The 13326-nt window shown below is 37.6% G+C and overlaps 3 protein-coding genes across 4 annotated transcripts; all 3 read right to left on the bottom strand.

Annotated features, from left to right (window-relative positions):
* Positions 1-408: 408 nt before the first annotated feature.
* Positions 409-2375, bottom strand: LOC126784394 (endoglucanase 16). The gene is made up of 5 exons (XM_050509859.1): positions 2166-2375; positions 1545-1955; positions 1371-1448; positions 1115-1264; positions 409-1011 (listed from the first exon to the last, which is right to left on the bottom strand). Exons 1-5 carry the CDS (start codon positions 2373-2375, stop codon positions 409-411), a joined length of 1452 nt encoding a protein of 483 aa, XP_050365816.1.
* A 933-nt stretch (positions 2376-3308) lies between these two features.
* LOC126783025 (fatty-acid-binding protein 2) lies at positions 3309-7430 on the bottom strand. The gene is made up of 11 exons (XM_050508406.1): positions 7214-7430; positions 6149-6758; positions 5835-6042; positions 5455-5530; positions 5250-5352; positions 4990-5058; positions 4519-4555; positions 4356-4430; positions 4223-4274; positions 3960-4004; positions 3309-3829 (listed from the first exon to the last, which is right to left on the bottom strand). Exons 2-11 carry the CDS (start codon positions 6658-6660, stop codon positions 3732-3734), a joined length of 1275 nt encoding a protein of 424 aa, XP_050364363.1. The 5' UTR covers positions 6661-6758; positions 7214-7430; the 3' UTR covers positions 3309-3731.
* Positions 7431-8345: 915 nt separating this feature from the next.
* On the bottom strand, positions 8346-12855 carry LOC126781999 (guanine nucleotide-binding protein alpha-1 subunit). 2 transcript variants are annotated; one of them, XM_050507141.1, is made up of 14 exons: positions 12437-12855; positions 11695-11762; positions 11432-11504; positions 11265-11302; positions 11076-11165; positions 10829-10900; positions 10522-10629; positions 10286-10387; positions 10114-10169; positions 9769-9903; positions 9284-9377; positions 9104-9163; positions 8931-9010; positions 8346-8702 (listed from the first exon to the last, which is right to left on the bottom strand). In XM_050507141.1, exons 2-14 carry the CDS (start codon positions 11755-11757, stop codon positions 8525-8527), a joined length of 1149 nt encoding a protein of 382 aa, XP_050363098.1. In that variant the 5' UTR covers positions 11758-11762; positions 12437-12855; the 3' UTR covers positions 8346-8524. The 2 variants fall into 2 exon arrangements, with proteins under 2 accessions (XP_050363098.1, XP_050363097.1); XM_050507140.1 differs by having other exon boundaries at positions 11695-11878; positions 12437-12853.
* Between the last annotated feature and the right edge of the window lie 471 nt (positions 12856-13326).

Below are 13326 nucleotides of genomic sequence, written 5' to 3'. Positions count from 1 at the left end.
ATCATCTACATCTTTTCAGTTTAGTGAAATTCTGGTTTGACTAAGATAAAGGTAATGCATTGCAGTTTTATCATTGAACGCTTAAGAGCAGCTGTTTTAGAATAAAAACAACAATTTCTAATGAAAAACATAAGTTTTAAGTCCATAACGTAATACAATAACGTTACTTGACTATACAGCAATGATGTAAACATACCTCTACGTATAATAATGAGAATACTAAGACTTGAAATCGGGGCAATAAAGATTCAAAATTTTAGTGAATGTTAGATAGATATACATAGTTTAGCGTCAATTTACAGCGATTGTGTTAAACTCTTAATCGAATTTCACGACATTCACCGTATCATGAAATAAGAAGATGGCAAGAAAAGCTAGCTGTGATCTATACACATTAAAATCGGTTCATCACGCGATAGACTTGGTTGCTAGCTTTGCCAAAACCCCAACCGCCAGTGAATTGACGTAGGTGCATGGCTCGGTCATCGCAGACTCCCAGCGCTTGTCGTGGAACTGATCGTTAATGTCAGGCCCTCCCAAGATGGCACCAGTCAGCTCGTTAGGGTTTGGTGTATCCTTGTTGTACCAGTACACGAAGCTCATGGGGCAGCCCACCTGGCCGGAATCAATCCCCATGGGGATCGACGCGCCGCGGTGGTGTGCCTGTGTCGGGGCGTTGCTGCCGAAGCCAACCATGTAGGATTTGCCGCTAGGATTGTCTCCTAGCACCAGGTCGATCTGTTTCTTAGCGAAGGCCATAAGGCTAGCGCTGTCGAACTGTTTATCGGAACACACGACCTTTTGGTTGTGTTGAGCTAGGAAATCGCTGTAGATGCTGAACAACAAGGCGGTGCCGGTGACGTATTGAGTGTTGGCTCCGTCTCTGAGGTGGACCATACCGGACGGAGTGGTTTTGACTTGAGCGTACGGACTTGCGGGGATGTTCGAGCAAATGAAGCTGTCTGCTTGGTTCTTGTAGTTCTCAAAGGTCTTATCGCCCTCAAAGAACATCTGCAATGATATTTGGAAATTTTCACAATTTAATTGCTTTTGTTTTTCTTACACTGTTACACATAATTGAACAGTATATGATATTAGCGCCCAAGTTAATTACCTTTGCGACAAGGATTTGAGCTCCAGCATACTTAAGATCCCAGCTAAACTCGGCCACAGTAGCGGTAATGGCCTCTTCGTGTAGAAAAGTTAAGTACTCTGGTCTTTTGGTGGCCTTATACAACCATGTAGCTGCCCACAATAGCTCGTCCTATAACATCATAATCCAAATTAGGTAGAAGAAAATTAGATTAGGATAGATTTTACCGTATAAGATTTTGCTTTTGTAGGTAGATTATACAGAAAAGATTCGTTACATTGTAACCGGAGAAGGAGCAGTAGAAGGGGCACTCTCCGTCGTAAGTTCCTTTATGTGTTTTAGCCATTTGGAAGAGCTACAAGGAACGGGGAAAATAATAACAAATAAGTAGGTTGAAAATTAACCTAGCTTGATTAATTGATTAAACTAAAAGTATAGAAGCATATTATACCAGCTTGGCTCTGTTGAGGAGACGACGAGCATAGGCACGATCAATGAGTCTGAACACGATGGAAGCAGCAGCCATGGCAGCCGAGGTTTCGCCTGCAATTTCTGATCCAGGAGTGTTTTCATTGATCTTATACACAGTTCTTGGGGTCTTCATGTCTTCTGGTCGAACCCAACACTGGTGGTCTGCATTGGGGTCTCCTACTTGAACGTACAATGTCTGTTTGACACTAGCTTTAAGAAAGTAATCGGTTCCCCATTTAATGCCGTCAATGACATTCTGCAATTCTCCAGTAGCCTTTAGCTCCGATTGGTATTGGATGGCGGCCCACGCCAGGGTTGTGACTGTGAAAGCCATTGGAAGTCCGTACTTGACATTGTCTCCGGCATCATAATATCCCCCAGAAAGGTCCACCTGCGACCAAAATGGACAAATTAAAAACACAACCACTGAAACTTCTAAATCCAAGTTATTCAACTGACCCTAATGATAATTTAGGGCCATGAAATTCATGCATGAATGCATATGGTCGACTTTTGTCATGAAAAAAAACGCTGCATATGATTGAGTCATAGTACAATTTATCTGACAATAATAATCACAGATAGGGAAACATATACATACATTTTCAAGTTTTCCATCGTCGAGGGCGGAGTCTCCTCTCCATTTGAGTCTGTGATTAGGAGGGAGCTTCCCTGACCTTTGTGCCTCAAGGAAGATGATGGACTTGGTTAGGGCATCCTTATAATCCAAATGAGCATTTACGTTGAGGACGAGTCCTTGAAAGAGCGCGAGCCATACAACAATGATCGCCGAGGGTTTACCTACAAACATGGTTCCAGGATAGACCAAACTTAGGCGATGATGGAAATGCACAAACCCTCGCTTCTTTAATAGTCGAGTAGGGAGAGGGAGAGGAAAAAAAGAAAGGCTCCAGCTTATGTTTGGACGGCCGTTAATTTTATTTCTTGGGAGATGAATTGACAGAATGATGGTGGCGCAGGGATCGGAGTTTAATCAACGGAAGCCATTTTTGGAAGGAAGAAGCTTAAACGTGGGGTGGGAATTGAAGAAAGCCTGTGGACTTCATGTTTACTTAACCGTTTCAAGCCTAATAATCTACCTCTTTTAAGTACTCGAGTTTTACGGTATATAGTTAAATCAGCAAAATAGTAACCAATTTTTTCAAACATAATAGTAACCATTCGTTAGAAATTCGAAGAGCGATGTAATATATTTTTTTCCGCTTATGTAACGTGGAAATGTGGAAGTGCATGCTGCAATTGACTTATGCAGCGATGGACGCAATTCTTATATACTGACCCACGAAATAAATAAATAAATAAACTATCGAGATTCCAATGAGATGCTACAAACGCGACCTCATTATCTTTGATTCTCATAGCGATAAATTCGATCAGTTGGGTTTTGGTTCAAGTAGATCGAGGAAACCACAAGCTTTTGTTGGGTCGATCGATCTCTAGGTTCAACTAGTTCCCTACTTCAGTACTAACAAAACCATGTAACTCAGAAGCTTTTGTTCACCCGGAAGCTTAACACAAGTTATTGATCAAAATGTTCAGATGAAAAATGACCTCCTTGTTTAATTATCCTCTCTATGATATTTACATATCAGTTACGTATATATCGAAATTACAATCTACATGTTCCCCTCCCACAGAGACAAAAATTAATCAAGCTGAACTTGAGATCCATTCAACATGTTCCCTCCAAGAACCTTGTTTAGTTGGTCAAGATTAAAGATTATACTCAAATAAAATCTCCACAAGGTCCCACGAATAGGTTTTGAAAGTCCAATAGCTTTGGACTGATTTGTATCTGACTAGAAATGTTGGGTAGCTGCTATCTTCAGCAGAAAAGATTATGAAAATGAAATATAGATTTTACATATAGTTCAAATGCTACACTTGGTATGGGGGAGACAACTACATAATCCTACATCTAACTTGTGTAGATCTAAAATCCCCATAGAATGGCTGCAAAGAATTGCAGACTGGTAAGCAAATGATCACCCTCTGAAAGGCACAAAAGGGCCAGATAAAACGCACTCACTCATGCCTTGTAATGCTCTTCGGCAATGACAACTTTGTCGTCGTGAGCAGTTCATGTCCTCAACAAACCACTAGCCCCTTAAAAAAAAAGGGGAGCAATGGAGATAAATGAACCATTTCAGCAACGTTTAATAATAGTAGCAACATTCTTGCCAATCTCTTCTTTTGTTTGCTCTGACACGGGAACATCTCCCAGGTACATGTCAAAGAATGCCCCTGAGAGAAAAATTGTGCATCAAACAATTAGTCCAGAAATAGTACATGATCACATTCTTATCCGCCATTGACCTGAGAGGCATATTGAGATACTAGAAATAAATGGAAAAACAGCAAGAGATTCACTTACTGCACAGTTCTTTGCTTTGGACTGCTCCAACATGATTATCTCCAACTGCAAAACAAATTTTCCATAAGTTCCGTACAAATAAATCAATCAAGAACAAGATGTGACACAGATCATCCGGCTGATAAATTAGAAGCAGCAACCAGGAGAGAGAAAGGAACTGGAAAGAGGGGCTTGGTCCGTTTGATAGTTTTCAAAACTGTATTCTTTATATTTAGGAGGAAGACATTACATGACGAATAACAATCAAATCAATCAGTGCTTACTTTTAGTAATTAATTTTCCATCAGCTGTTCGTTGAAAATCAATTGTTGTTCCCTGAAATTTTCAGAAAAGTTGACGTAAGAACAATTTAACTCCAAATTTTTTAGATAATATGGAAAAGAACAAGAGTTTTACCGCTGGCAATGGAATATCTTGTGTGAAGTTTGAACCAAATGTTGTTATGCAATGATAGTCAGTCTCTGGATTTGTCTAACAAAAGAGAAAAAAAAATGACAAGAATGAATAAATAAAAGATCAAAGAGTGCAAATCATAGAATCAGCAAAGAATATAATTTACCTTCACCAGTCGGGCTCGAAGGGATTTCTCAAAGGCACTGCATCAAGAAACAAGAATGACAAACAGTAAACATTAAGATTATAGCAAACTTAGCTGAAGCTAAGTTGGATATACACAGAAAAGTACTTGCAAAATCAGTTTTTGGCTTAAGATCATCTAAGGCCTAAATTCCATTTCAAAATTATCCCATCAAAAGCCACTACATATATACCGAACTAACACAATATAAATCAAAACAGTATCATAGCATTAATGATCCGAAAAGAGAGAATATGCACACTCAGCTAACTAAGTGCTTTTGATACTAGGACTTGTAAATCTTTGATGAGGAAGAAAAGTTTTTGAATCCAGAATATCTATCAGTTTATGGAAATCCTAGAAGAAAAATCTAACAATTGGTCCAAGTCTGGAACAAGACATCATACAAGTTTAAATCTCCAAAGTTATGTCGGGAACAGAAATATAACTTACTCTCTCACAGTATTGACTTTCATCCCATTGCAACTAACAACAAGCCTAAGTGTCATATCAATATCTTCCCTGCAGACAAAAAAAAAAGAAAAGCAGAAAGTTCATTAAACTCAGGAAACACAGCTCAGCCATGACAAGTAATTTAACAACTTGGACAAATCACTTATATGCCATCTCAGGCAGAGAAAATAGGGAAAAAGAAGGTAGATAAATGTAAATAAAGAGAGGAGAAAGCTTTTGTGCAATACAGTTGTCAATACCTGAGAAGGTCCTGATAAAAATCATGGCGTTTGTTTAGTTCATCAAATGAAATGGAAGCGTATTTTTGACCCAATTTCTTGCAAACAGAGTTGGGATGAATATCTATATAAAATGGACAAATAAAAGACCACATAAGATAATGGATGTGAAAAAAATTCCAGATTGGAAGAAAAAAAAAAGTGAGTGGAAATACTAATAACTTACAAAAGCCAAATGCATAGAGCTTCAGAGTTTTTATTCTAATTATTGTCATTGTTCTGGATCCAGTTCCCACAAGGACCTGCAGTAGAGTTGCAAAATATCAACATTAAATATATTTTCAAAAATGTGAACTTTATTTTCTAGGTGGCTTTGCCTATTGCAGATAAATAAGATGCTAGCTCTCAACCTTATGCCTCCATTCACTGATCATGCCTCAATAAAAGGAGAACGCTCACAATCACATGAAGCTCATAGGTAAAGGCATTCCAAATAAATAAACTAAACCATGTATAAACAAGAGCAACGAAGTACGAGACTAAACCAAGTAAGAAAAACTAACAAAATCCACCACCCAAGACAACAGAAAACTCTGAAGTGCTAACCTCTGAACTTAAACTGGAATTGTTGCCTGCTGTTAAAATATTGTCCAAAACCATAGGGAACTCAATGCCAGTTCTAGGCTCTACTGCATGTTTTCTCCAGTCCAAATCGGGAAAAGATAGACCACCACATCCTTGCCGCCCAACCTCACAAGGCCTTTGATCGAAAACATCAGTGCTTGCTGATGAAACAGCTAACATGTTTGTAGATCTGGTAGCAATCACCAAAGAAGATAATTTATTAATCAACATGGGAAACAGAGCGCAACAAATGTTGCACTTCAATCCACTCTTTTGCGAAAGATTAAGTGACTTACAAGTTGCCAAAAGGTGGTGCAAGTCCTGTAGCTAATGAGAGCAAGGAATATGAACATTGCCTTTCAGCTTCTTTTTGTAGGAACCGCATTACAGAAGTCGATATCTTACCAAAATCCATGGGGCTATTAAAATCTACTTTTGAACCAAAACTCAAGTGAAGTCCTTTAAATCTTTGTCTACTTGAGGTAATGCCTGTTACTTGAGCAGAAGAACTGGAGCTTCCAGGTTCACAACTATCACCTGCTATTGCCTCAGTAGCATTTGTACTAATCCCAGAAGCAAACATCACTCGTAAAGCACCAGCAACCTTTGAAATATGATTAAACACGCCTTCAAGAGCTGAATTTCCAGGCATGTGAAAGTATCTACAGTGGTGCAATGAATTGCCCATAAATGAACTAATATGTGAAAACACATGCCCCCCAACACTATGTAAAATCAGAGGCTCTAGCGGAAAATTGTACAGAGACCCTTCATCTAAATCCCCTAAACCTAACCAATTATTCTTCATGCTTCTGCTATGTCCTACAATTCTACCCAGATTGGCACCTTAAACTTCCTCAGTCAGAAATTGGGTTTATGATATCAATCAAGACACATTATAAACACCTGCACAAAGCCACAATGACAAAAGTTTTGTCATTTAAAATCAGAAAACATAGCTAACAAGGCTTAAAGGCTAAATGATCCATATAACAAATAAAAACAAAAACAAGCACCATCCATCTTATGAACGGTGCTTTTAAGGTTCACTCTAGCTCAAAAACATCTCCAATATTGATTTGGTCTACAATCCAATTAACTTGAACACCAAATGGGTTCAGAATACAAACCCAAATTGATAAATTCATGGATCAAACTAGTTGCCTTTTATGTTCTCACAAAAGAACCAGACGAGATTGAGAAGAAAAGAAAAATGTGAAAAGGAAGCCAAGCAGAAATCAAAAGGCCACTTTCTTCAGGCATTTCACTTTTTTAATGTCCTTCTCTGATTCCTTTAGCATCCTTGTTCACAAAACAGAACACAGAAAAGAAATGCACAAGACAGAAACAAGAAAGCAAACCTGGGATCATCAGAACCAGTTTGGGCTTTCACGGCGAGATCAATCTGGGCCAAGTTCGATCCTCGTTCGTGCTGTTCTGCATTCAAAAGTGTCGTGTTCTTGCATGTACGAAAGGCCAAAGGAATATGCTTTGGGTGCGAAAGCCGAACAAGTCACAGTTGATTCAAGAGCCTTCTTTCTTTCTTCTCCCTTCGGGAGGGGGTCAAAATTGGAATAAGGAAAAATTGATGGCGATTATAAGAGATGACTCAGGGACGTTTATATGGGCTTGTTCACGTTCTTTAATTTTATTTCAGACGGGGGCGGCGAGTGAGTCAGGGGTGGGAAAAGACGGATTTGACCTTGGGTCTTAGTCGTGCGAGTTGAACACATGTTTCGGCGTTTTATGAGACACGTGTGGTGGAATCCCAGTCGGCAGGGCTGCAGGCACAGAGACTGATGACAAGTACTTTTTGACACAAATGTGTCTCATAAAATATGTTGCTAGGGCTGATGTCAGTTCTTTCTTTTCATTTTTGGTGTTAATTATAGACTATATATTTTTAATTTAATACACTGATATTTTTTTGGAGATAATATAGGACGGTTCAGGTTAATATACCTATGACAGAAATTTCTACTTGTCAAAGAGAGACTCCATCAATAAGGTCTGCTCAATAATGGCATCATTTAGGTCATGAGATAATCGCATTTATCTACTACAAGTATGTAATTTCAACTTTTGTTCTTGTAAATTTAATCTTCTCCTCCTTTTGGCCATTAGAATAAAAAGAGTACAGGAACGGGTTCCAAGTTTCAAGAATGATTCATTAAGCATGAGAAAAATATTGACCAAAAGAAAAAAGGAAAAAAACATGGAAAAAATTGATCTTGCTAGTCCCTCCCATTCGCAGGTTCGATGGTATGACTTTGACTAATTAGGTAGGCAGCGATTAAATCATGTTTGACAAGTACCTAACCACATACGAATGAACCGACTTATTACTTTGAACACAAAATTTCGGCCTAGTAATTCGTAAGACTAATCGTAGCATTTCAATTGTTAACTCGATTAAGAAGTAAGCAAATTTGTAAGAATTTGTAAGACTAGTTGTAGCATTTTGGTTGTTGACCCGATTAAAAAGTATGCAAATTAGTAAGAGATGAACGATCTTATATATCATATTTTTAACAATCTGTCTTGATAGTCATAAGCGGAACACGATTTAGTGGATAATTAAATGCTAAAAATCAAGGAATGTGAGTGCTCAAAATGTGATGCTTGTTCAAAATACAATCTTTCATGCCCCCAGAAAAATGCTCCTTCCCTGGTCACAACAAGCCTGCCTCGAAAAGGTTTCTCCGTCTTAAGGTCTCATCAACAAGTTTGAACGTCTTCTTCACCAGCTTTTGATCAAGGGCAGTGGTTCTATAGATCTTAAACACTCGGTCTACTCGATCTGGGGTGGTGCTCTGAAAGTACAATTCCTCAAATTTTTTCTTCACAAACCTGAATGCAAACATTTACAGTGGTTATTAAGCCTATAGCAATAGATTCGTCCAAATGTTGAGTGTGTCCATTTCTTTATGATGACCAAGGGTTGAGCTTTGCTGAAGCTTTCAGCCAGCTATAGATCTAATTCTGACCGCAGATCGGAGAACAAACAATTTTAGCAGAGCTATGGTGGTTTTGTTACTTGCATTTGAAGCAAAGGACCACAAAGAAGCAGACACTTACTCGTACGCATGTTCAATTTCTTGTTTTCCCGTTGAAACTGGCTGGTAATCTTTGAACCACTCACACGTGTTAAGTGGCACCTACACAATGAATCATCGAGTATCAACAACCCATTCAAAAGTGATCTAGCTGGTAAACAATAACAGCATACTGATCTAGTTAATGGCTCTTACCTCTAGAACTTTCTTCTCGAATATGTCAAACTTGTTTAGAAATAGCATGAAGGACGTTTTCTGCATCCAAAAGTAAAAAATGAGAAGAGAGCATAAGATGTAAAAGAGCCAATTTTTAGAGAAAGGAATATTAAGTCGAATATGTGACACAAACACACGCAAGATTAGTAGAAAATAAACCTCAAAACAAGGCTGCTTCAGGACCCAGTCAAAAAGTTCCTTTGTTTCCATCATCCGATTCCTGTTTTCATCTTCAAAGAGTGTTTGATCATAACTGAAAAATATGTTCAAAGAGAATAAATTCAGCTTGACAGTGGTAATGACATGCATATGCTGACATGCTCCATGCAAAAATTTGGGGTAACAATTGAATACTCAAGACCTATTATTTATATCACTTATACTTTACCAATTAATACAATATTGATTATGAAGAGATAATGGCAGCAATGACATTTAGTATGAAGAGATTTCCTTATTGATTATGGAAATTATTAGTATGAAGATATTATTAATATCAACCAGAAAACAAAATGACCATTGACAAGCAAGACACAGCAAATTGCTCTGAACGAATGACTGCTGATGATAAGTGAAGGACCGAGGTCAATTGCTATGGATCATGCATGCATATGATAAGTTTGTGAAAGCAATTCGGATCTTACTCGCTAACAGCAGCACAGAATATAACAGCTGTGACACCTTCAAACAGATGGATCCATTTCCTCCTCTCGTTTCTCTGGCCTCCAACATCAAAGAGTCTATATACTTCACCACTTTTCTTATTTTCTCCAACCGGGCTGCCAATCAAAATCATTGTTGAGTTGTTTAATTGTAATTTTGGCTAAGTACACATGACTTGCACTATTATAGAAATTTCCCTAACTCATGAACACAAATATATGCTAAAAGCATCCTCAAGTTTCTTTCATGTTGAATTATTGAATAATGGAGCTGATTTAGGACAAATGGATGGCAGTGGTTAGAAATTTAGAAACAAGAGTAATTACCTGAACTGGATCTCTACAACACCAGTTGTACGAACTCTTGCATAAAGAACATCCTCCTGCAATATCAAAACATGCAAGCTTTCACATTGTGTGAACAGTAACAGATATATCAAGTTGTCCGGCACTTGTTCAGTTTAGGAAACAATCACCTACAAAAGTGAGTCGTACATACCTTGGTTGGTGTATAGTTTGAGTCAGCTAATCTTTGTAAATTTTCCATGAAATAGTTGGCACAATCAGGAAGTTGGAGTTCATTACCACGAGAATATGTTTCCTACAATTGCATAGATGTGGAACTTTACTTAGACCATTGGACAGAAGACCGAAGCTGTACTAAGAACAATTGTTTTGACACTAGGAACAATGTCAAACAAAAGGAATACATCAGTTATAAGAAGTTAGAGCTACCTGAATTGCAGCATCTTTCCAAAGAGTCTCTATCTCCTGTGCAAGCTCTTTAGTCAGACGTGGATAATCCAATCTACCCCCTATTTTTGATAGTTTCTCTCCAATTTCCTGATCGAAGGAAACAATTTTTTCACTTAGCAAACAAGCAGCTCTGTTCAGACACAATATGAGTATGCAGAAATCTTAAAAGGAGAATATTCATAGATTGGCTGTATATATATCATATGTTACAAACAATGCAACTTCCAACTATCATGCACTAAACAGAGAAGGCAATTTAGGAAACTATGAAACAATAAAATCAGACCTGATTTTCGCTGGATATTTTATATGTTTCACTGTTATTCTGAGCGAGCTCCTTTGACCCATCATACAATATCTGTTCAACCATATCATGCATACATTACATACCAGACTAAGAGTCATCTTCTTTTGCACCAAAGAAGAGTGTTTGCAGGAAAACTAAGTTTTCCACAATAAATAGCTCACACCAAAATTCTTTGTATTACGCACAAAAGGGAAATAACCAACACACCCTTTCAAGTATTGCATACTTTTATGGTCTGATAAACATTGGCATGTATGACTGGGATGTAGCTCTTGAGCTCTGCATCGTCAAAGCCAGTTTGAAACAAAAGCTTTATCTGCATATAGATTATTTGACTTAAAAATGTATTTAGTATTTCCTTTTCAGTAAATACGACTCTAAAATATTAAACACAAAAACATGTACAATGTTATACCTGCTTGAAGATAGTGGACTTCCCCGACTCCCCAGCACCTAAAAACAATGGAATGATCATATTAATTACAGAACCAACCAGACACCTCTTGGTCACAACAAGCATAAACTAATCAGAACATGGTGTTTTGCATGCAAATACACAAAAACCTTCATGATTATATGTACCTAGTAGGAGAAGTTTCTGGATATGCTTTTCAGCCTTCGTTTCTTGTTCAATTCTCCTTTCAATTTCTGCAGTCTAGACGCAAGGCAATGACTATACGTTAGAAGCTGATAGAAGATGCAAAGAACAATAATTAAAGCAACATCAACCCAAAAGAATCTTGTCAAAACAAATAAAATTAGTAAATAAAGAAAAAGGGAAGTTGCTCTCGCAACTCTTGATCAATGACATAAGCGATTAAATTGTATTATCATGCAAAATCCACCTGTGCATTCTCTTCATTGTCTGCTTCATTGTACTCGCGGTTTTTGCTGCAGAGTGAACCCATATTTTCTAGTACAATAGACAGCATAGAAGATGCACAACAGCACAAGTCAAGCTCAAAGCCATCTTATATGTATCTCCAATTCCCTTTTGTAATGTTCATACATAATGTGTTTCAAATGCACCTAATCAAAAAAACTAAATGTTAAGGAGCAATAAAGATGAGCTAACACCTTTCAGAATATAAAATGCATCAGCCCCAGAGCACAACATTACAAGTAAAAAGCAAAGATGAGCTATAGTCATAGAGTTTCTGTTGATTCTAAGTTGGGAAAACTACACAAACCACATAATACTAGTTAATCAGAAAAGCTCAGATTTGTATATGGTATCACCCTTTTATATATTTAGAAGTACATACTAATTCTTAAGACTTTGCCTTGCCATCTGACAGAAATAAAAACATTAGCAATCAAACACAATCCCAAAGAAAACGAAAACCAAACATAACCAGGTTTCTATTAATTAACATGTTTCCGACCAACTACACAAGAAATAAACTCACAGTTCCAGAAACATTAAGACTAGCCCATCAAATAAAATTACTACACAAACAAGCCCAGAAGGTTATTCTACCAACCCAGTAACTCAAATAAGAAACAGAAGAGAACCAGCAACCTATTGATCTAGCAACAACACCATAGATCTGTTGAGAGCCTGAAATGAGCTAAAAGTGAGTTTACCTGATTAGAAAAGAGAATGGCTTTGGTTGAATCGCCGAAACAGGAGTTTAGCTTTGTGTTATTGAAGCGTGGGTGATGTGGTTGGTTTAGATTATACAACACAAAACCAATGTGGAGGAGTTGGAGTAGAGTAGAGTTGAGTCCGTGTGTGATATAAGTGTGAAAAGTTAAACAAGGAATCGAAATGAGAATTCAAGCCTTGGCTAAATCTGGAAATTAATAAGAAGAAGAAGAAGAAGAAAGAAACAGCGCCGAAAGCTGCAAAAGGAGCTGCCAGCCTAGTCTCTTGTTTCTTCTTCGCTACTCACTTTCAGTCAAAGATGGAGAAAGAAAAGACAGGAGACAAGAAAAATTTAAAAACGAAAGAAAATGGTGAAAATATTTATATTGATTTTGTTTTTTGGAAGGAAAAAAATATTATCTTCTTGGGACAATCCACGGTCTGTGTCTGAGGCTTTTGACTGGCTTGTGTATTGTACTGTGATCTGTATGAATGAGATGAATCTTTCTTCTACTTGCTGTTGTTGTTCTTGTGTGGGTGCATCTGTTTCTGCCCAAAAACACTGCCAGGTTGTGCCACCTTCTGGTGGGTCATGTGCTTCCTCCCCCTCCTCCATTTTTGTCCTCGCAAACATTGGTTGACGAGATCGTGATGTTTTTAGCTTGCTGCCATTCCATTCCATGTTCTTGAATCTTGATATGTTATTCCTATATTTTTCTCGTAGCAAAGTTGCTAGGTTGTGTGACGACGGTCTCAACAATTTTTCTTCGTGTAATATAAACAATTTTTCTTCGTGTAATATAAGTTAAGAGCATCTTCAACAACTTTAATATTTTTGAGAAATTTTTTGTTTTTTAGAATATTAAGTTTTTTCCACTCCATCATATTA

Source organism: Argentina anserina, chromosome 2 (assembly GCF_933775445.1).
Source record: "Argentina anserina chromosome 2, drPotAnse1.1, whole genome shotgun sequence".
In the NCBI taxonomy this organism is placed as follows: Eukaryota; Viridiplantae; Streptophyta; class Magnoliopsida; order Rosales; family Rosaceae; genus Argentina; species Argentina anserina.
The sequence above is the reverse complement of the archived record's forward strand: the minus strand, read 5'-3'. Positions and strand labels throughout refer to the sequence as shown.

What these genes read in the sequence shown, in the direction of transcription:
- LOC126784394 (XM_050509859.1), bottom strand. Translation starts at nt 2,375, where the DNA reads ATGTTTGTAGGTAAACCCTCGGCGATCATTGTTGTATGGCTCGCGCTC. An exon ending in TCCTCAACAGAGCCAAGCTG is followed by an intron (nt 1,449 to 1,544) that starts GTATAATATGCT and finishes CGTTCCTTGTAG; the next exon opens with CTCTTCCAAATGGCTAAAAC. An exon ending in GCTCCTTCTCCGGTTACAAT is followed by an intron (nt 1,265 to 1,370) that starts GTAACGAATCTT and finishes ATGATGTTATAG; the next exon opens with GACGAGCTATTGTGGGCAGC.
- LOC126783025 (XM_050508406.1), bottom strand. Translation starts at nt 6,660, where the DNA reads ATGAAGAATAATTGGTTAGGTTTAGGGGATTTAGATGAAGGGTCTCTG. An exon ending in ATTCCAGTTTAAGTTCAGAG is followed by an intron (nt 5,531 to 5,834) that starts GTTAGCACTTCA and finishes ACTCTACTGCAG; the next exon opens with GTCCTTGTGGGAACTGGATC. An exon ending in TTCGAGCCCGACTGGTGAAG is followed by an intron (nt 4,431 to 4,518) that starts GTAAATTATATT and finishes CTCTTTTGTTAG; the next exon opens with ACAAATCCAGAGACTGACTA.
- LOC126781999 (XM_050507140.1), bottom strand. Translation starts at nt 11,781, where the DNA reads ATGCTGTCTATTGTACTAGAAAATATGGGTTCACTCTGCAGCAAAAAC. An exon ending in AGTCCACTATCTTCAAGCAG is followed by an intron (nt 11,166 to 11,264) that starts GTATAACATTGT and finishes ATCTATATGCAG; the next exon opens with ATAAAGCTTTTGTTTCAAAC. An exon ending in GTTGTAGAGATCCAGTTCAG is followed by an intron (nt 9,904 to 10,113) that starts GTAATTACTCTT and finishes TTTGATTGGCAG; the next exon opens with CCCGGTTGGAGAAAATAAGA.